Source organism: Convolutriloba macropyga, chromosome 11 (genome assembly GCF_964194025.1).
Source record: "Convolutriloba macropyga chromosome 11, txConMacr16.3, whole genome shotgun sequence".
Classification (NCBI taxonomy): Eukaryota; Metazoa; Xenacoelomorpha; order Acoela; family Convolutidae; genus Convolutriloba; species Convolutriloba macropyga.
In genome coordinates, this window is record NC_134478.1 from 21,824,560 (window position 1) to 21,847,531 (window position 22,972).

The 22,972-nt window shown below is 38.1% G+C and overlaps 1 protein-coding gene across 1 annotated transcript; it reads left to right on the top strand.

The window, feature by feature from the left end:
• The first annotated feature begins 982 nt into the window (after positions 1 to 982).
• Positions 983 to 18,569, top strand: LOC142349027 (uncharacterized). Its single transcript, XM_075400431.1, has 3 exons — positions 983 to 1,112; positions 15,035 to 16,200; positions 17,338 to 18,569. Exons 2-3 carry the CDS (start codon positions 15,044 to 15,046, stop codon positions 18,362 to 18,364), a joined length of 2,184 nt encoding a protein of 727 aa, XP_075256546.1. The 5' UTR covers positions 983 to 1,112; positions 15,035 to 15,043; the 3' UTR covers positions 18,365 to 18,569.
• Positions 18,570 to 22,972: the final 4,403 nt, after the last annotated feature.

Consider the following 22,972-nt stretch of genomic DNA (forward strand, 5'->3'; position numbering starts at 1 on the left):
ATTCTAGGTATTCTATGGTATTTTCAGGCACTTCTATGAATTATTTCATTTTATGAACTAAAATTTGACGCTGAGAGGTTCTGCTTATGATAGCTGTTTCGGTTTTTCGAACGGCTATTTTGTCCCTCTCTATAATTATTTTGATCGACGCTTTGTCTTCTTTTGCCAGCTTGGCTCATCTGACTCTGGATTGAGTGTTTCCATTGTTGTTTACTCAGTATGCTGAGCATTAACCGATAGAGCAAATTGAAAAAAAAAACTGTAGAAAATAGTACGCCGTTACCTCTTGCTTTGCTGAATGATGAAGCATCAGTCAATAATGCATTTTTGAATACGAAGCGCACGAGAATTTTTGCAAGTAAAACAGATTTTGCTACTGTCACAAACTAGGTGTCTTTTATCTAAGTTTTTGAATTCCAACTCACTCATGTCGACAACTGTTTTGCGTCAGCTGGTTGAAAGTTGAGACTTTTCCCCCGAGAACTGGTTGAAAGTCTTGTTAGAAGAGCCTTTAATTAAACAGCGCATCCTCAAAAAGAGGTTGTTTCGTTAGAAATGGTAAAAAAAATTTTCGTTGACGGAACAATGAGTGCACTGAAACAAGTCATTCGGTGACATATTTCCCAATGATGAAAACTGCCAAGAGTTTTGAAATTGAAACGCAAGCCAGTCTCATCATAATATAGCGGAGCCTCCTCAGTATTCTTTGTTTTGAATGCTCTAATATTCATTAAAAAATTTTAGTTTGGGTCTTTCCCATTATAACCCCCCAAGCTTAGTGGTCATATAATGTGTGGCATCCCACGCTTACTACTGCAGTTATCCCATAATGCGCTATAATGGGAAAGACAAAAGTTTTCTGAACTTTTAATCCACCAGTTTTTCAAACGTGTCAGTTCTCAAACATTTCCAAATACTCATGTTGCTCTCACGAAGTAAGGTAAATCTGGTCATTGTTTAAGATAGACCTTTAAGATTTGAAAATCTGTGGAGAGTTGGTTAGAGTAACACGTGTGAAAATGATAGAAGCATGTTTTGAGTAGGCTGAGCATTTCCAAGAAAGCTATTTAGTACATTCCTATTGGACAATCGCTGAACAACAATGGGTCACGGTTAGTAATTAATTTTTCCGTTTGTGCCCCCACCCCGCCCCTCCAGCTTAGTGGGTGCATATTAATTGGCACCCCCTGCTGGGCGCATGTGCCATTTTTTAATAAAAATGATTTACTATAAAGTGGTACGTGCTCTGTAAATAAGGAGCGTACAACGTACTTGGGGGCCCAAACGGTAAAGATCGGTGTTGCGTGTTTTTTTATAACCTCCACATGCAAAATGTGATCTTAACGCACGTTACTATATAGTCATGTACACAAAGTGGGGGGGGGTTAGAATAGATCCACAGTTGGTAATGTATATGTGCTCCCCCCCACCACGCCATAAAAATATGATAACGGATGGTGGGGGGGGGGGCTATTATAGGAAATACCCGAAATTTAAGCATACTGGCTCATCAAAAACAAAGCTCTGACTGCTCATGGTTCACCTCATGAAACTTTTTTTATCGGATCTCCTCTGTTTGTGCCCGCCCCCAAGTACGTTATGCACACCAAAGTTACAGAGCACGTGCCATTACATGAAAAATCTGTTTCGCCCCCTCCCCCAGTGTTTTTTGTGCCCCTTACTACATTTTGGGCATAATTGCTCATGAGGTGAACCATTATGCCCACTTGGATAGGAGAGGGGGCGTAAAAGTTTATTGTCCTCTAGGCTGGGAGGGGGTAAAACAGAAGAATAGTTTACTAGATGTTAGGAAGCCAAAAGCATCTTGCCCCGGAATTTGATATCGACTTAAAAGATTGACATTATTTACAAAACCTTTACATGTACCAAGCGTTGTGGCACTATGGTGTAATTAAAACTATGCAAGTTAAAAAATCAATGCAAGAACAAGGAAAGCAGCAATAAAAACAATTATTTCATGGGGTCTATAATGGCAGTGACAAAAACAAAACTGACTAACGTCGAATGAATTTCTGGATCTATTCTGTCCCCCCCCCCCCCCCATTGTTTTTTATGACCCCCAGTTACAAATTTTATGCTGTTATGTAGCACGTTACTATGTAAGAAATTATCACGTGCGCCTGGGGGTCATAAAAATTTCGTGCTCACTAAGCGGGGGGGGGGAGGAGGGCGAAACAGAATAGATCAGAATTTCTCTCCAAATACCAGCAAAGGGGTGGCTTTGGTATTCACTAGCCTATGCTCAGAGCTTATCTGCACTGGTGAGGTAGGGTGAGCAAATTTGGTTCACCTCATGAAACTTTTTAATTTGTTTGTGCCCCAAGTACGTTATGCACCCCACAGTTACAGAGCGCGTGCCATTACATGAAAAATCATTGTGTATAATGATTGATTCTGTTTCGCCCCCTCCCCCAGTGTTTTTGTGCCCCTAACTACAATTTGTGTTATACATCTGGATACTATTTAAAAAATAACGCGTGAGTTTGGGGCGTCAAAGTTATAATCCCACTAAGCTAGGGTGAAACCAATGTGCACCGTCTAAGCTGTGGGCACAAAGGGAAAAGATCTATTTTGCCACTTCTCATGATTAGTTGCTCTCGAACAAAGTTTGTATTAATTGCTATTTAACAAAATTTGTAATACTTACACGAAGTTTGTATTAATTGCTCTAAAACGAATTGCATAAAATGGCGCAGTGCGAGGGCTTTCTGTCACCGTGGAGTTCTAGAGCCTTAACAGTCTCCAAGTAATCTTTGCTGTGAAACTGTTGGTATTCACTAGCTTATGCTCAGAGCTTATCGGCACTAGTGAGGTAGGGTGGGCAAATTTGGTTCACCTCATGAAACTTATTAATTTGTTTGTGCCCCAAGTACGTTATGCGCCCCACAGTTACAGAGCGCGTGCCATTACATGAAGAATCATTGTGTATAATGATTCATTCTGTTTCGCCCCCTCCCCCAGTGTTTTTGTGCCCCTAACTACAATTTGTTTTATACATCTGGATACTATTTTAAAAATAACGCGTGAGCTTGGGGCGTCAAAGTTATAATCCCACTAAGCTAGGGTGAAACCAATGTGCACCGACTAAGTTGTGGGCACAAAGGGAAAAGATCTATTTTGCCACTTCTCATGATTATTTGCTCTCGAACAAAGTTTGTATTAATTGCTATTTAACAAAATTTGTATTACTTACACGAAGTTTGTATTAATTGCTCTAAAACGAATTGCATAAAATGGAGTGCGAGGGCAGTGCGAGGGCTTTGTGTCACCGTAGAGTTCTAGAGCCTTAACAGTCTCCAAGTAATCGTTGCTGGGAAACTGTTGAGGAGACATAAATTCACAATGAAGAGAGCAGTTCTTGAAATTTGATCTCAACTGATTATCTGAGCACTAAACGGGGGGGGGGGATCTATAATGGGAAAGACCAGTTATTAGTTGCATTCATTGTACTCACGTTGATTTTTCAAGTTGCGTATTTTGGATCTTTTCCGTTTGTGCCCCGCCCCCCAGATTAGTGGGTGCATATTATTTGCACCCCCAGACGCATCTGCCATATTTTTACATAATGATTTACCATGTGATGACACGCGCTCTGTAACTGGGGGAGGGGAGGGATTAACGTACTGGCGGAGGGGGTACAAACGGAAAAGATCTTCAAGATCACTAGATTATTCTTTTGTTTTGCCCAAAACTTCGTTGTGGACAATACACTTTTGATTTTAATTTCTGAAATTTTGATCCCGCCACAATAGACTTTCTCCACCCACATCCCTCCACCCAGCACGCCTTCCAGGCCAGAGTGAGCAAGTGTAAACTGATAGCTGGGAGAGAAACTCTGGCCCATTTTTGCCACCTGTTTTTGCACCCACTCCAAATTGGCCCACCCTACCTCACCAGTGAAGATAAGCTCTCTGAGCAGAAGCTAGTGAATACCAAATCGATCCCCTTGCTGGTATTTGGAGAGAAATTCATCCGACGTTAGTCAGTTTTGTTTTTGTCACTCCCATTATAGACCCCATGAAATAATTGTTTTTTGTTGCTTCTTTTCTTGTTTGCTTTATTGATTTTTTAACTTGCATATTTTTAATTTCACCATGGTGCCATAACGATTGGTATACATGTTAAGGTTTTGTAAATAACGTCAAGCTTCTAAGTCGCTATCTATTTCCGGGGAAAGATGTTTTTGGCTTCCTAACATCTAGTAAACTATTCTTCTGTTTTACCCCCTCCCAGCCTAGAGGACAATCAAATTCAACACCCCCTCTCCTATCTTAGTGGGCATAAAAATTTAACGCCCCAAGGCAGACGTGCTATCTTTTTAAATAGGAAAGTGCTAAATAACAACAAACTATTGGTGGATCTTTGCCCATTATAGCTCCCCTCCCCCGCTTAGTGGTCGTGACGTATATCCCCTCCCCAATCACTGTAAACATACCATAATAGGGGGCTATAGTTTTAAAGTTTCGTGGGGGGCAAAGACGTGTAAGTTGAGTCATAAAAACTCTTGTGTGAGGGGGGGGGGGTTCGAAAAAAGTTCCGAATTGCAAACACAGTTTTCAGTTGGGTTCAGATTTGGACCATTCCAGGGGTATATATGCTGGCTCTGTCATTCAGAGGTATATGCTGACCATTCCTGTACGCAACTCCGTTTTTTAGTCAAAACTGCTTTGTCAATTTATACGAATATGAGCATCATATTGAAAATGATCTGGGGCCAGAACAATCATCTATTCCCCACCTATCTACGCCCCAGCTTCCCATGCCACCACTGACTTGCCTCCCAACCAGCCATCATCAACCCCCGCCCCAACCAACTTATGACTTACCTCACTCCGATAACTGATTTTACACACAATAACAAGTTTAATTGACAGGTCAGAACTATTCAAGGTCAAAAGATGAGGTTGACAATTGGCCCCTTTTTTCTAATTGCATTCAGTTGCCCCCTCCCCTCACCTCCACTTAACCAACAATCTAACTCCAAGCCTACCCCTCGCGTACTCTCGAGTTAGCTGAGTTTTTTAAGGCAGTCAGTTCGTTTTTGTGGTAAGACGAATATTAGGATTATTTCGGGAGTACTACGGGAATGTAAGATTAATTGCTCTCGAATGAACAATCGTTGTTGTCGTGTCTTAATGCAAAATTTTTTCTTTGATCCGCATGGCTTGTTTCAGAAATTCTTTCGCTCGCCCATTATCTATCCGCAAACCGCACCACGCCCATTTATCTTGATTTTAAGATGCGTGGTATTTGTTATAGGCCGTATTTGACATTTCGTACTCGACGAAGAGTTAACGAACGAAGTTGATTTTTTTGTAAGCGGAGCGCGCCAGAATAATTGTTTAATTGCTCTTGAACGCAGTTCATAGCAATTATTGTAAACGTGTGTCTTTTTTTTATGCAAAATTTTCGCTTGACGGTTTTGACTTTTCGAGTGACTTTTACGCCCTTGACTTTTTGCATTTCGCGTGATCTAAAATTCTCTCTCAATCACAATTTCAAGCAGCTGAACTCAATTGGCGGCAATTTAATACTAAAAGTCAAATAAAAAGTGCGCCGAAACTGGTGTCATTTTTTTACTTTAAATCTTAATAGTGGTATATGTTAACCTCTAATATGGTTATTTGAAGCCCACTATAGAACTTATTAGTCCCATTTAGGCTACCCCTCCCCCCCCCCGACTGAAGCAGGCTTCAATTGATTAGAGCTCCCACTAGTCGTTCAAGAGCAATTCTTCCGACGTTTAGTCGGTTATGTTTTTATTTGCTCTCGAACGAATTTGAGGCACTTTTTGTAACCCCCCCCCCCGTGTGTGTGTGTGTGTGTCTTATTTTAATGCAAAATTTTTGCTTGGCCGTTTTTGTGATTTTGTTCTAGAGCGTTCTTCGACTTCTTGAGTGACTTTTCGCGCGTGAGTTCTTCTTTTTTAGTGATCTGAGCGTCTCCTATTCTAAAATTTAAGTTTCTTGATAATATAAAAGCGATTGTGAGCTGAGGAGAATCAAAACCTCTAGAGTTTAGTGGTTAATATATCACTTTGTTAATAGCCGCGTCCTCAATTCAAGGCGGCTATTATAGCGCTCCTGAATTTTTTTTACAATTCAAAGAATTTGAATTGTATTGGGGCGCTGTCTTTTTTTTTAAGATCTGTTCACACATTTTCATGATTTTTGAAGTCAAATTGTAGTAGTGATTTTGGTCGCGCCGAAGCAGGAAGTGGAGCTAAAAAGCGAGTGGTTTTGCGACGGGAATTTTTTTCGTTCTAAAGTTAAATTGGATTGAGAAAACGGTGTTTGAACAAAAATTCGCTTTCTCGCTAGTGGTTTTTTGTTCACATGCGGCAATTTCACTTTGATTTTTACTGTTTTTTCAATTTTTTGGATAGAATTTTTCCCAATCCATTCATGATCCGTTCTAGCTATGTTATACTACTTCGTCTAACAGATTTTTGTTTCGTCTTACCCTGACTTCTTGGAATTGACTTTTTCGATGACTTACCTCACTCAAAAAATTGACTTCTGAACTCACTTATGGAAATTTAAATTTTATGAACGTTTACCTAAAAGTCAAAAGTCATTTAGTTAAAAGTCAATAGTGTGCATCTAAATAGTGCCAAACATATATGCCCTAATTCTTGATTATTAGAGTCTTGAGTTTTTGATTTTGAATATTAATTTTGGGATATTCTCTGTTTGTGCCCCCAGTACGTTATGCGCCCCCAGTTACAGAGCACGTGCCATTACATAGTAAGTCATTATGTAAAAAATATTGCACGTGCATCTGAGGGGTGCAAATAATATGCGCCCACTAAGCTGAGGGGGCACAAACGGAGGAGATCCTAATTTTGAAAATCCCTATTAGGGCTTTCTCCTTATAGAGCTAATGTGTCTCATAAAATTGACAGTCCTGCCCCCAGTACGTTATGCGCCCCCAGTTACAGAGCACGTGCCATTACATAGTAAGTCATTATGTAAAAAATATTGCACGTGCATCTGAGGGGTGCAAATAATATGCGCCCACTAAGCTGAGGGGGCACAAACGGAGGAGATCCTAATTTTGAAAATCCCTATTAGGGCTTTCTCCTTATAGAGCGTATGTGTCTCATAAAATTGACAGTCCACAGCTAACCCTAAAAGTCTGGTGGTCTATTAAAGGACTGGTGGTCGATCTGTCTATCTAATCTCTTTAGTTGTTTCAATTCATGGAAAGCACCAAGCGTCTATCGCGGCTATTTTCCGGCAATCTGCCGGCTATGTTTATTCTCCAGGTTGTGTATTCGGACTCCTCTGAGGTCAGGATTTTTGCAACCATTAACAACTTCTGAGCTACTCCGAATTAAATAGCCCAGCCTGTCGTTCGAGGGAAATTCGTCAGACGTTAATCGGTTTCTTTAAAATTTCAAGAGGCCCTGCATACATTAGGCTCAATCACTACAAGTTATACTGAGCGAAATCTATTTTCCATATTATATCTTTCAGTTCAAAAATGAATGGTCATTGGTTCTTGGTATTTCGGCTTTTACACTTTAAACTGCTGATACTACATAGAAACTTCTTGCATCGCAAAGGAGTGCTGCGGACTTTATGCATTTAGAGTGTTTTAATTTTACGTGGAGGGAGAAAGAGAGTGTGTGTGTAATGCTTTGGCGGCGGCTTCTAAAATGTTGGAGAGAAAATTCCATAAATAGCTAAGTTTTTCGTTTCTTGTGAATCAAAAATAACGGTTCAAAATTAGCTCCTTTTGTTTTATCGGATCTTTTTTATGTTAGTGGGTGCATGAGCTATTTTAACACAATGATATGTATGTAACACATTTGGGGTCAATTTATTTGGTTCAATAACCATGTGGATGGGTGATACAATTTTTTGATAAAATAAAACCATATACGAGGGGATCCAATTTTCAAACACTGTTGGAGATTATTGGTTCCATCCTCAACGAGTTATGAGCTCATGTAGTTTAATGGAAGGGAGATGTTCGGTTCTCTATTGATCTTCAGATTTTTCCAAGATCTTGACTCAGCTCTATTTCGGAAGCTCGTATTTTTTCATAAAACATTGATGTAGAGAAATTTTTTGGTTTGATATCAATTTAAAGGACAGAATGAAAAGCTGATCGGTGTAGATCCAGTATCGGTCCAATTAATCACATGTCAAATACACAATTGATTGAGAAATAATTTTGAATTTTTTCCGCCGTGCTAAAATACTGAAGGCAGCATTTTAACTGAATTAAACTTGATATGACTGATCAATCTTAAATGTCTACGGCACCAACAATGATTTTCGTTGAGCAGTTTTTAATTCGTCCGACGTTAGTCGGTTTCGTCAAAGTTTCAAGAGAGACGGAGAGAGAGTTTAACGCTTTGGTGGCGGTTTCTAAAATGTTGGAGAGAAAATTTCATAATAAATAGCTAAGTTTTTCGTTCTTGTGACTTAAAAATAACGGGTCAAAATTAGCTCCTTTTGTTTTATTGGATCTTTTCTTATGTTAGTGGGTGCATGAGCTATTTTAACACAATGATATGTTTTTAACACATTTGGGTTCGGTTGAATAACATTGTGGATGGGTGATACAGTTTTTGATAAAATAAAACCATATACGAAGGGATCCAATTTTCAAACACTGTTGGAGATTATTGGTTCCATCCTCAACGAGTTATGAGCTCATGTAGTTTAATGGTAGGGAGATGTTCGGTTCTCTATTGATCTTCAGATTTTTCCAAGATCTTGACTCAGCTCTATTTGGGAAGCTCGTATTTTTTCATAAAACATTGATGTAGAGAAGTTTTTTGGTTTGATATCAATTTAAAGGACAGAATGAAAAGCTGATCGGTGTAGATCCAGTATCGGTCCAATTAATCACATGTCAAATACACAATTGATTGAGAAATAATTTTGAATTTTTTCCGCCGTGCTAAAATACTGAAGGCAGCATTTTAACTGAATTAAACTTGATATGACTGATCAATCTTAAATGTCTACGGCACCAACAATGATTTTCGTTGAGCAGTTTTTAATTCGTCCGACGTTAGTCGGTTTTGTCAAAGTTTCAAGAGAGACGGAGAGAGAGTTTAACGCTTTGGTGGCGGTTTCTAAAATGTTGGAGAGAAAATTTCATAATAAATAGCTAAGTTTTTCGTTCTTGTGACTTAAAAATAACGGGTCAAAATTAGCTCATTTTGTTTTATTGGATCTTTTCTTATGTTAGTTGGTGCATGAGCTATTATAACACAATGATATGTATGTAACACATTTGGGTCCAATTTAATTGCTTGAATAACCATGTGGATGGGTGATACAATTTTTTGATAAAATAAAACCATATACGAGGAGATCCAATTTTCAAACACTGTTGGAGATTATTGGTTCCATCCTCAACGAGTTATGAGTTCATGTAGTTCGGTGGAAGGGAGACGATCAGTTCTCTATTGGTCTTCAGATTTTTCCAAGATCTTGACTCAGCTCTATTTGGGAAGCTCGTATTTGCTCATAAAGCATTGATGTAGAGAAATTTCTAGGTTTGATATCAATTTGAAGGACAGAATGAAAAGCTAATCGGTGTAGATTCAATATCGGTCCATTTAATCACATGTGAAATACAATTGGTTGAGAATTGATTTTGAATTTTTTCTGCCGTGCAAAAATTTTGAAGACAGTATTTGAACTGAATTAAACTTGATATGACTGATCGGATCTTAACTGTCTACGGCAACAACCATGAATTTCGTTGAGCAGTTTATAATTCGTAAGACATTAGTCGGTTTCTTTGAAATTGCAAGAGAGAGCGAGAGAGAGAGAGAGAGAGAGAGAGAGAGAGAGTTTAACGCTTTGGCGGCGGTTTCTAAAATTTTGGAGAGAAAGTTTCTTAATAAATAGCTAAGTTTTTCGTACTTGTGACTTAAAAATAACGGGTCAAAATTAGCTCCTTTTGTTTTATTGAAATCTTTTCTTATGTTAGTAGGTGCATGAGCTATTTTAACACAATGATATGTATTTAACACATTTGGGTTCGGTTGAATAACATTGTTGATGGGTGATACAGTTTTTGATAAAATAAAACCATATACGAAGGGATCCAATTTTCAAACACTGTTGGAGATTATTGGTTCCATCCTCAACGAGTTATGAGTTCATGTAGTTTAGTGGAAGGCAGACGATCGGTTCGCTATTGATCTTCAGATTTGTCCAAGATTTTGACTCAGCTCTATTTGGGAAGATCGTATTTGCTCATAAAGCATTGATGTAGAGAAATTTTTTGGTTTGATATCAATTTAAAGGACAGAATGAAAAGCTGATCGGTGTAGATCCAGTATCGGTCCAATTAATCACATGTCAAATACACAATTGATTGAGAAATAATTTTGAATTTTTTCCGCCGTGCTAAAATACTGAAGGCAGCATTTTAACTGAATTAAACTTGATATGACTGATCAATCTTAAATGTCTACGGCACCAACAATGATTTTCGTTGAGCAGTTTTTAATTCGTCCGACGTTAGTCGGTTTCGTCAAAGTTTCAAGAGAGACGGAGAGAGAGTTTAACGCTTTGGTGGCGGTTTCTAAAATGTTGGAGAGAAAATTTCATAATAAATAGCTAAGTTTTTCGTTCTTGTGACTTAAAAATAACGGGTCAAAATTAGCTCATTTTGTTTTATTGGATCTTTTCTTATGTTAGTTGGTGCATGAGCTATTATAACACAATGATATGTATGTAACACATTTGGGTCCAATTTAATTGCTTGAATAACCATGTGGATGGGTGATACAATTTTTTGATAAAATAAAACCATATACGAGGAGATCCAATTTTCAAACACTGTTGGAGATTATTGGTTCCATCCTCAACGAGTTATGAGTTGATGTAGTTCGGTGGAAGGGAGACGATCAGTTCTCTATTGGTCTTCAGATTTTTCCAAGATCTTGACTCAGCTCTATTTGGGAAGCTCGTATTTGCTCATAAAGCATTGTAGAGAAATTTCTAGGTTTGATATCAATTTGAAGGACAGAATGAAAAGCTAATCGGTGTAGATTCAATATCGGTCCATTTAATCACATGTGAAATACAATTGGTTGAGAATTGATTTTGAATTTTTTCTGCCGTGCAAAAATTTTGAAGACAGTATTTGAACTGAATTAAACTTGATATGACTGATCGGATCTTAACTGTCTACGGCAACAACCATGAATTTCGTTGAGCAGTTTATAATTCGTAAGACATTAGTCGGTTTCTTTGAAATTGCAAGAGAGAGCGAGAGAGAGAGAGAGAGAGAGAGAGAGAGAGTTTAACGCTTTGGCGGCGGTTTCTAAAATTTTGGAGAGAAAGTTTCTTAATAAATAGCTAAGTTTTTCGTACTTGTGACTTAAAAATAACGGGTCAAAATTAGCTCCTTTTGTTTTATTGAAATCTTTTCTTATGTTAGTGGGTGCATGAGCTATTTTAACACAATGATATGTATTTAACACATTTGGGTTCGGTTGAATAACATTGTTGATGGGTGATACAGTTTTTGATAAAATAAAACCATATACGAAGGGATCCAATTTTCAAACACTGTTGGAGATTATTGGTTCCATCCTCAACGAGTTATGAGTTCATGTAGTTTAGTGGAAGGCAGACGATCGGTTCGCTATTGATCTTCAGATTTGTCCAAGATTTTGACTCAGCTCTATTTGGGAAGATCGTATTTGCTCATAAAGCATTGATGTAGAGAAATTTTTTGGTTTGATATCAATTTAAAGGACAGAATGAAAAGCTGATCGGTGTAGATCCAGTATCGGTCCAATTAATCACATGTCAAATACACAATTGATTGAGAAATAATTTTGAATTTTTTCCGCCGTGCTAAAATACTGAAGGCAGCATTTTAACTGAATTAAACTTGATATGACTGATCAATCTTAAATGTCTACGGCACCAACAATGATTTTCGTTGAGCAGTTTTTAATTCGTCCGACGTTAGTCGGTTTCGTCAAAGTTTCAAGAGAGACGGAGAGAGAGTTTAACGCTTTGGTGGCGGTTTCTAAAATGTTGGAGAGAAAATTTCATAATAAATAGCTAAGTTTTTCGTTCTTGTGACTTAAAAATAACGGGTCAAAATTAGCTCATTTTGTTTTATTGGATCTTTTCTTATGTTAGTTGGTGCATGAGCTATTATAACACAATGATATGTATGTAACACATTTGGGTCCAATTTAATTGCTTGAATAACCATGTGGATGGGTGATACAATTTTTTGATAAAATAAAACCATATACGAGGAGATCCAATTTTCAAACACTGTTGGAGATTATTGGTTCCATCCTCAACGAGTTATGAGTTCATGTAGTTCGGTGGAAGGGAGACGATCAGTTCTCTATTGGTCTTCAGATTTTTCCAAGATCTTGACTCAGCTCTATTTGGGAAGCTCGTATTTGCTCATAAAGCATTGTAGAGAAATTTCTAGGTTTGATATCAATTTGAAGGACAGAATGAAAAGCTAATCGGTGTAGATTCAATATCGGTCCATTTAATCACATGTGAAATACACAATTGGTTGAGAATTGATTTTGAATTTTTTCTGCCGTGCAAAAATTTTGAAGACAGTATTTGAACTGAATTAAACTTGATATGACGATCGGATCTTAACTGTCTACGGCAACAACCATGAATTTCGTTGAGCAGTTTATAATTCGTACGACATTAGTCGGTTTCTTTGAAATTGCAAGAGAGAGCGAGAGAGAGAGAGAGAGAGTTTAACGCTTTGGCGGCGGTTTCTAAAATTTTGGAGAGAAAGTTTCTTAATAAATAGCTAAGTTTTTCGTACTTGTGACTTAAAAATAACGGGTCAAAATTAGCTCCTTTTGTTTTATTGAAATCTTTTCTTATGTTAGTGGGTGCATGAGCTATTTTAACACAATGATATGTATTTAACACATTTGGGTTCGGTTGAATAACATTGTGGATGGGTGATACAGTTTTTGATAAAATAAAACCATATACGAAGGGATCCAATTTTCAAACACTGTTGGAGATTATTGGTTCCATCCTCAACGAGTTATGAGTTCATGTAGTTTAGTGGAAGGCAGACGATCGGTTCGCTATTGATCTTCAGATTTGTCCAAGATCTTGACTCAGCTCTATTTGGGAAGATCGTATTTGCTCATAAAGCATTGATGTAGAGAAATTTTTTGGTTTGATATCAATTTAAAGGACAGAATGAAAAGCTGATCGGTGTAGATCCAGTATCGGTCCAATTAATCACATGTCAAATACACAATTGATTGAGAAATAATTTTGAATTTTTTCCGCCGTGCTAAAATACTGAAGGCAGCATTTTAACTGAATTAAACTTGATATGACTGATCAATCTTAAATGTCTACGGCACCAACAATGATTTTCGTTGAGCAGTTTTTAATTCGTCCGACGTTAGTCGGTTTCGTCAAAGTTTCAAGAGAGACGGAGAGAGAGTTTAACGCTTTGGTGGCGGTTTCTAAAATGTTGGAGAGAAAATTTCATAATAAATAGCTAAGTTTTTCGTTCTTGTGACTTAAAAATAACGGGTCAAAATTAGCTCCTTTTGTTTTATTGGATCTTTTCTTATGTTAGTTGGTGCATGAGCTATTATAACACAATGATATGTATGTAACACATTTGGGTCCAATTTTATTGCTTGAATAACCATGTGGATGGGTGATACAATTTTTTGATAAAATAAAACCATATACGAGGGGATCCAATTTTCAAACACTGTTGGAGATTATTGGTTCCATCCTCAACGAGTTATGAGTTCATGTAGTTCGATGGAAGGGAGACGATCAGTTCTCTATTGGTCTTCAGATTTTTCCAAGATCTTGACTCAGCTCTATTTGGGAAGCTCGTATTTGCTCATAAAGCATTGATGTAGAGAAATTTCTATGTTTGATATCAATTTGAAGGACAGAATGAAAAGCTAATCGGTGTAGATTCAATATCGGTCCATTTAATCACATGTGAAATACACAATTGGTTGAGAATTGATTTTGAATTTTTTCTGCCGTGCAAAAATTTTGAAGACAGTATTTGAACTGAATTAAACTTGATATGACTGATCGGATCTTAACTGTCTACGGCACCAACCATGAATTTCGTTGAGCAGTTTATAATTCGTACGACATTGGTCGGTTTCTTTGAAATTGCAAGAGAGAGCGAGAGAGAGAGAGAGAGAGAGTTTAACGCTTTGGCGGCGGTTTCTAAAATTTTGGAGAGAAAGTTTCTTATTAAATAGCTAAGTTTTTCGTACTTGTGACTTAAAAATAACGGGTCAAAATTAGCTCCTTTTGTTTTATTGGAATCTTTTCTTTGTTAGTGGGTGCATGAGCTATTTTAACACAATGATATGTATTTAACACATTTGGGTTCGGTTGAATAACATTGTGGATGGGTGATACAGTTTTTGATAAAATAAAACCATATACGAAGGTATCCAATTTTCAAACACATTATTACAGATTTTCATTATTACACATTTTCAAACACACAAAACAGATTATTGGTTCCATCCTCAACGAGTTATGAGTTCATGTAGTTTAGTGGAAGGCAGACGATCGGTTCGCTATTGATCTTCAAATTTGTCCAAGATCTTGACTCAGCTCTATTTGGGAAGATCGTATTTGCTCATAAAGCATTGATGTAGAGAAATTTCTAGGTTTGATATCAATTTGAAAGACAGAATGAAAAGCTGATTGGTGTAGATTCAATATGGGTCCGGTTAATCACATGTGAGATACACAATTGGTTGAGAAATAATTTTGTGTGTCTGCCGTGCAAAAATTTTGAAGACAGTGTTTGAACTGAATTAAACTTGATATGACTGATCGGATCTGAACTGTTTACGGCACCAACAATGAATTTCGTTGAGCAGTTTATAATTGATTAATTGACGAAATGAGCAAACCCCACTTGAGCCTTCTATTGTTAACTACTTAAACTAAATTACACTTCGTATGGTTGCGTAGATCAATGTAAAAGGAATAAATACCTGCCTATTTTCTAGATCAAAATTATGGTAAAACGTGCACGTAACGATCCCTCAGTGACCCGATCGTCTCATGTAACGATCTCCGAGGACATTGTTCACAGCACCTCTGCACGTAGCTATTCCAGTCGACTCCGCAGTTCCAACGTTACAACGGCCAACGGAGCCAGTGGAAATAGCACTGATTCCCCAGGTCGAAGGGTGCGAACAGTGGCAGCGAACCAAACTGAATCGCCTAATCAGAACTCGCGTAGTCGTCGGGATTATAGCAGCGACAACGATCGACGTAAAAGACCTCGCAACGCTTCAGATATGCACAATTACAATGACAGAAGGAACACTAGTGCAGAAATGGGAGTCAATTCTGCTCGAGATGCGAGACAATCGCGACCGACATCATCAAACATGCAAGTAGATCCGCTAACATTATCTCGAAGTGAGTGCAATTTGCCTACATCTACCGTGAGTCCAAATTTTCCCAACAACAACACTTCGCGCCGTACTGTAGAATTAATTAAAACGTCGCAGCATGCTGATAGTACGGTAAGCAGTGAAAACCCGGTTGGACGTGCAGTCGAATTATTTGTTCAAGCTAGGACAGCTACCCAGGGAATGAAATCTATAATGTCTGAGAATGAGCAACTTTTCCAGGAGTTCAAAGCTTTCCTGATTAACAATTTGCCCGGAGCAGATCTCGTTGATCGAGAATCTGTTCCGAATCTCCGCGGTGATGAAATAACTGTTCAGAAGGCCACAACCACTACTGGCATTAACACATCAATGACATTGCCTGTTAACTTTGTGAATGAATCAGCAATAGAGTGGACTGAGGATTTGAAATCATCGCTGAAATGCACAATTTGTCAAGAATTTTGTCATCAGTGTGTAAGCACGTGTCCATGTTTTCACACATTCTGTGGAGGATGTTTGAGTACTTGGTTCGAAAGATGTGCTAATAAGAAAACTTGCCCAACTTGCAGAGAAGTTATATTTTCAGTGTCAAAGAACATTCATGCCGATCAATTAGTCAAATCTTACTTGGCAACTTTCCCAGCAGAAAAAAGACTGCAGTCGGAGTTAGACGAGTTGCAGACTAAAGACAGGCTGTACTGCTCCAATGTAGTTCTCCTGTATGACCCAAGAGGCAACAGAAGACGTCGCCTTAGAGGAGAAAGTACTAATGTGTTAGTAGATAGTTCAGTCAGTCAACAGTTGACTTCCCACCCCCACACACCACCCCATCTAGGCTTGCGAACTCGGAAGATATCTACCATTTTATTGATTGTAGCTGATCTTGTGTCCAACTGCGCTTTTCATTTAGTGCCATAAGTAAACTGCTTCTCAATAAGCTACGCATCAATTATTAGTTTTGAAGTTGTTGTATACCTACACAGGAAAACAGAACGGGTAACGAACAGAATGTTTACTGGATTTTGCTTAATAAATAGATGTTTGTGAAATTGTGAGATGGTTTTTGTTCGGCTTTGCCCATACGTATCATTTTTGTTCCATTTATTTTTGTGAATGATCTAAGATCAAATTTGGTAAAACTCAATGTAGAAAATTGCAGAACTCAGAAGAAACTGTTTTCATTTCCCAACGCAATTAGAGAGGCCAATGACAACAACGTGTAGTGCCTGAATTAATTGTTTCTCTAATTATTACAAGTCCCTAAGACAGCTTTAGTGTCCAATGGGCGTTGATTGTGCTGAAGTTGCTGGGAGGGCATTCACTTAAGATAAAAAAGTGAGTCTTTGAATTTTTACTGCTCAAGGTTGCGCGGATTTGACTTTCCGTTTTGAGATTTTGACAAATTGGCCTACACTTGACGGCGGTAACAGATCATTAATGTCACGTTCAATTTAGAATTTCTTTAAAAAGTTTTTTGCAATATGTGTATTTGCAATTTTAAATAAAGGAACAGTACTAAATTTTTCTATTGGTTTTTAAGGTTAAGGTGCTGTTAAGTTATTCAGAGCTTGAAGAACGGTTAATGGGTAAAGTTAACTTAAGTTAATTAAAAATTTTCAAATGGATAATGCTAACTAATTAGATAGACTTCAACTAATTAGAAAAAGGGATGTTTTCTGTTCTACAAAATTATGAAACGAGTTGACAACAGTAAATCGGTGAAACTTGACCAAAAATACATATTAAACAAATTCTTGTTTTTCTTTTTTACAGAGTTCCGATCAAAGTATTCAATTGAAGATTTGATTAATTGCTCTCAAACGAAGTTAGTAGCAATTATGTCCTGTAATCTTGGTTTATTTGTGTTTATTAGGACCTACCAGCTCTAGCAAACTGGAATTTTGTTTTAGTGATAATCTTGACTTAAGTGACATCTCAGATGATAGAGCTCCTCTTGGGCCATCGGACGCGGACAGGGAGTGGATGTCTGTGAATGACTTGAGGGAGCTAGGAATCGACACTAATCCTGGTCGGATCTATGGAGTACAAGATGAAACAGACAGTACTGAAGGAGGAGGAGGTGGTGGTCTCAATCAGACAGCTCCCAGTGAGACATACTGGCCGCCTCGACCGTTGACAGTGGAGAGGCGCTCTACTCTTGATCGACGTCCGCAACGAAATGATACCTACCCACGCCCGACAACTAGTCAAAGTGCACGCATGCAAGGCACTTTTGTGAATTCCGGTGACGCTCCAATAGAGATACCTCTGGAAACTCTGCCGATGCGTATGTATCGTCGATCGATGATTGACATTCCAAGCAGTGGTCCCAGAATGGTGTATGCAGGTGAGCCAGATGAGAGGTTGACGCTATCTGAAGCTTCAGCAGAGATTGTGTCTTCGTTTCTTGATGGGAGCGAAAATAATAACAATTCCTCCTCGGATTCCGAAAGTGCCGATGAAACAGCTCTTCAAGGAACTGCAACATCGACTGTGTCTTCGACGGCGACCGCTTCTGAAGATGTAACCAGGCGGCCCAGTCCGCGAGTAGTTACTCGTATTGAGCCGACAACACCTCGGAGCGTAGAACATCCACCTTTTGCTAGGCAGACACGTCGAAGGGCTCGAGTACGTGTGAGCTCTAACCGACATCGTGGAACACTTCGGCAAGGCAGACGGAGTCGAGTACCAGAAGCGACTAGCTCTCGGGAAAGTCGTGCAGCCGGTGACCAACACAATTACGCAGCAAGGGGCCAAAGTACTGCGGATACTGTCGATGAGGACAACGAAGTCTCAGATTCGAATTACGAGACGCGAATCAACGTTGATGTTGAGTATGAACTGAATAGCTACACCTCCAATGATGATAGCAATTCGGATGATAGTTCGTTGTCGGTCTCTAGTACAGATTCGTCGCTCCATTTCTCCAGCAATTGATCGTTGGGGTCACGATACACGTACAAAGAATTCGATCGGCAATTGAAGAATGTTCCCTGCTAGAAGTTTACCAAGGATGCTCTAATGTGGATTCAGTATGATAATTGAGCAATTTTTGTTGAATAAAGTTAATGTAAAAATCTAAACTCAATAAATGAACTATTTTAAAACTGTAACGGTGCTCTCCAATTTATGTTGTTTTTGCCGTTTTAGTCTTAAGGGCCTACCAGTTGAAACTCTGGCGCTTATAATGGGCTACGAGTGCATTTCCAATCTGCGTTCCCAAAGGAAAATGATAAATGCAGAAGCTGTTGCTATGCGCATGTATTAAACTTAGTACCTATTGACCAGCGTCGACAGAAAAATAATGTGGATTATATGGTTGCTTACAAGTCATGGAAAATTTTGTTTGGTAGATTTTGGCAAATCCTCGAGTGTTTCTTATCGGGTTTACAAGAATTCCGTAATATTCGGTGTCTGACATTTTAAAATTTTCTTATTTTAAACTAAAGAACACATTTACAAATCCTCGCAAATTCGGTAGCGTTCAATGTGTAGCGTGCACTACAAGTCATCCAAGAAACTTACATGCTTCCCCTTCGATAAAATGCAGTTGTTGTTCCTTGTAATAGTATCGCGATTTTGCTTTTTTGGTACTATCACTAGAAAGAATGAGAAGCTTGAGCCACTATTAATTGGATCAATTTTCTGAAGCATCAGTTGACGGTATTCATCTAGTAATATCTGTATACAAAACGGGGATGAAAAGATAATGCAAGTTCTAACGCCTAGCAAAGCTGCCTAGTGGACATAAATTATTGTTGCGAAGGACAGTCTTTTCCCGATTCAGAAACCAACCCCCTCCCCCCACTCTCACCCTCCAATTCAACACCTCCTTCCACCCTACCCCAAAACTAATGCATCCCTTTTCTCTCTCTCAAGCTTCAGCTACCCTCACTAAGAAAAAGCTAGCTACTACTGAAGCCAACAGTCTTTTGAGAAGAATTCGCCCGAGGCTAGTCGGTTATTTTTGAATGTTATGTGTTTACAGACTATTCTTTATATCTGAGAGTGACTGCTTCGTAAATGTGTAAACCATATACTGACTCCCGAGTTCTACAGAAGGTTTTAATCATACGATATGATCGGGGTAATAAGCAAGGTAAATGTGATGGCAGCTCAAAGCAAGAAATTTGGGAACGTATTTGGGATCACTTCGTTCATGTGGGAACATCATGTAAACTTCCATCAAAGTGTGATTCCAGCGATTATCGTCTAACTATAGTTTCCAGTGAAAACAGAGGTTCTAACAATTGTAATTGTGATGAAAACGAATGCTGTTCTTTGAATAAGGGATGCGTATTTTCTGTTTCCTAAAATATACAAGTAGCAAATTTTAGGAGTATCAATTTTTTAAATGTTCGGAGCGTGGGAAAATTTGGAACATCAATTCAAAAAGAAAATTTTCAATTTATGATAGCTACATTTCTATATTAGCTAGCGCCTGCCGTTTAATGTCCGTCGTGCATGGCGGACTTGTTACTGCCGTAGCGATCTAACTGCATAGTTAAAGATGTTCTCGAAAGTAATCGATCCGGATATTTTATAACGTGATAGCGAATTTTAAAATTCAAATTGAATAGTTTTTTTATTTAGTGAAAAAACTCAAGAATAAACGCTTTGCTTGTAGTTTTAATCTGGTTGGTTGAGTAAAATCTGTTTTGGGTCAGAGATTTTGGTTATTCATCCAACTCTGAGCTGTTACCGTCATATTTGGGTGATCGAAATTAGCAGAACAGAAAAGCCCAGCATAGGATTCCAGAGCTGATTTTATTAGATCGGATTTAAAATAAAACAAGGAGGCTCGTTATTGTGCGTTCGCACACGTTGTTCCGACCGGAGCTCATTGACATTTTTGACTTAATTGTCAACCAAAGGAGACTAGCTAACAAGTCGACAAAAAAAGACATAATGTGGCGAAACACAAAAATAAATCAACATTTTTTAAACCAACTAATATCAAATGTCTTAAAAACCAGAAGCTTTAAACGAAAAAATTCTTGATAAATTCACCTAAATTTGGTTAGACTAAGCTATAAAAACGGAATAAAGGAGCAGAATAACTCAAATTGTTTAGGTAATTAAAATCATTAGCTATTATCTGAATATTGTTTTTTATTTCAATTGTTATTTATACTAGTTCAGTCGCGAAAGTCGTGCAGCCGGTGACCAACACAATTACGCAGCAAGGGGCCAAAGTACTGCGGATACTGTCGATGAGGACAACGAAGTCTCAGATTCGAATTACGAGACGCGAATCAACGTTGATGTTGAGTATGAACTGAATAGCTACACCTCCAATGATGATAGCAATTCGAATGATAGTTCGTTGTCGGTCTCTAGTACAGATTCGTCGCTCCATTTCTCCAGCAATTGATCGTTGGGGTCACGATACACGTACAAAGAATTCGATCGGCAATTGAAGAATGTTCCCTGCTAGAAGTTTACCAAGGATGCTCTAATGTGGATTCAGTATGATAATTGAGCAATTTTTGTTGAATAAAGTTAATGTAAAAATCTAAACTCAATAAATGAACTATTTTAAAACTGTAACGGTGCTCTCCAATTTATGTTGTTTTTGCCGTTTTAGTCTTAAGGGCCTACCAGTTGAAACTCTGGCGCTTATAATGGACTACGAGTGCATTTCCAATCTGCGTTCCGAAAGGAAAATGATAAATGTAGAAGCTGTTGTTATGCGCATGTATTAAGCTTAGTACCTATTGACCAGCGTCGACAGAAAAATAATGTGGATTATATGTTTGCTTAAAAGTCATGGAAAATTTTGTTTGATAGTTTTTGGCAAATCCTCGAGTGTTTCTTATCGGGTTTACAAGAATTCCGTAATATTCGGTGTCTGACATTTTAAAATTTTCTTATTTTAAACTAAAGAACACATTTAGAAATCCTCGCAAATTCGGTAGCGTTCAATGTGTAGCGTGCACTACAAGTCATCCAAGAAACTTACATGCTTCCCCTTCGATAAAATGCAGTTGTTGTTCCTTGTAATAGTATCGCGATTTTGCTTTTTTGGTACTATCACTAGAAAGAATGAGAAGCTTGAGCCACTATTAATTGGATCAATTTTCTGAAGCATCAGTTGACGGTATTCATCTAGTAATATCTGTATACAAAACGGGGATGAAAAGATAATGCAAGTTCTAACGCCTAGCAAAGCTGCCTAGTGGACATAAATTATTGTTGCGAAGGACAGTCTTTTCCCGATTCAGAAACCAACCCCCCTCCCCCCACTCTCACCCTCCAATTCAACACCTCCTTCCACCCTACCCCAAAACTAATGCATCCCTTTTCTCTCTCTCAAGCTTCAGCTACCCTCACTAAGAAAAAGCTAGCTACTACTGAAGCCAACAGTCTTTTGAGAAGAATTCGCCCGAGGCTAGTCGGTTATTTTTGAATGTTATGTGTTTACAGACTATTCTTTATATCTGAGAGTGACTGCTTCGTAAATGTGTAAACCTTATACTGACTCCCGAGTTCTACAGAAGGTTTTAATCATACGATATGATCGGGGTAATAAGCAAGGTAAATGTGATGGCAGCTCAAAGCAAGAAATTTGGGAACGTATTTGGGATCACTTCGTTCATGTGGGAACATCATGTAAACTTCCATCAAAGTGTGATTCCAGCGATTATCGTCTAACTATAGTTTCCAGTGAAAACAGAGGTTCTAACAATTGTAATTGTGATGAAAACGAATGCTGTTCTTTGAATAAGGGATGCGTATTTTCTGTTTCCTAAAATATACAAGTAGCAAATTTTAGGAGTATCAATTTTTTAAATGTTCGGAGCGTGGGAAAATTTGGAACATCAATTCAAAAAGAAAATTTTCAATTTATGATAGCTACATTTCTATATTAGCTAGCGCCTGCCGTTTAATGTCCGTCGTGCATGGCGGACTTGTTACTTCCGTAGCGATCTAACTGCATAGTTAAAGATGTTCTCGAAAGTAATCGATCCGGATATTTTATAACGTGATAGCGAATTTTAAAATTCAAATTGAATAGTTTTTTTATTTAGTGAAAAAACTCAAGAATAAACGCTTTGCTTGTAGTTTTAATGTGGTTGGTTGAGTAAAATCTGTTTTGGGTCAGAGATTTTGGTTATTCATCCAACTCTGAGCTGTTACCGTCATATTTGGGTGATCGAAATTAGCAGAACAGAAAAGCCCAGCATAGGATTCCACAGCTGATTTTATTAGATCGGATTTAAAATAAAACAAGGAGGCTCGTTATTGTGCGTTCGCACACGTTATTCCGACCGGAGCTCATTGACATTTTTGACTTAATTGTCAACCAAAGGAGAATAGCTAACAAGTCGACAAAAAAAGACATAATGTGGCGAAACACAAAAATAAATCAACATTTTTTAAACCAACTAATATCAAATGTCTTAAAAACCAGAAGCTTTAAACGAAAAAATTCTTGATAAATTCACCTAAATTTGGTTAGACTAAGCCATAAAAACGGAATAAAGGAGCAGAATAACTCAAATTGTTTAGGTAATTAAAATCATTAGCTATTATCTGAATATT

Bases quoted from the DNA above. Each gene is read 5' to 3' on its own strand.
- LOC142349027 (XM_075400431.1), top strand. From the start codon at position 15,044: ATGGTAAAACGTGCACGTAACGATCCCTCAGTGACCCGATCGTCTCAT. The intron at 16,201-17,337 runs GTTAGTAGATAG...ATTTTGTTTTAG, and splicing joins AGAGGAGAAAGTACTAATGT to TGATAATCTTGACTTAAGTG.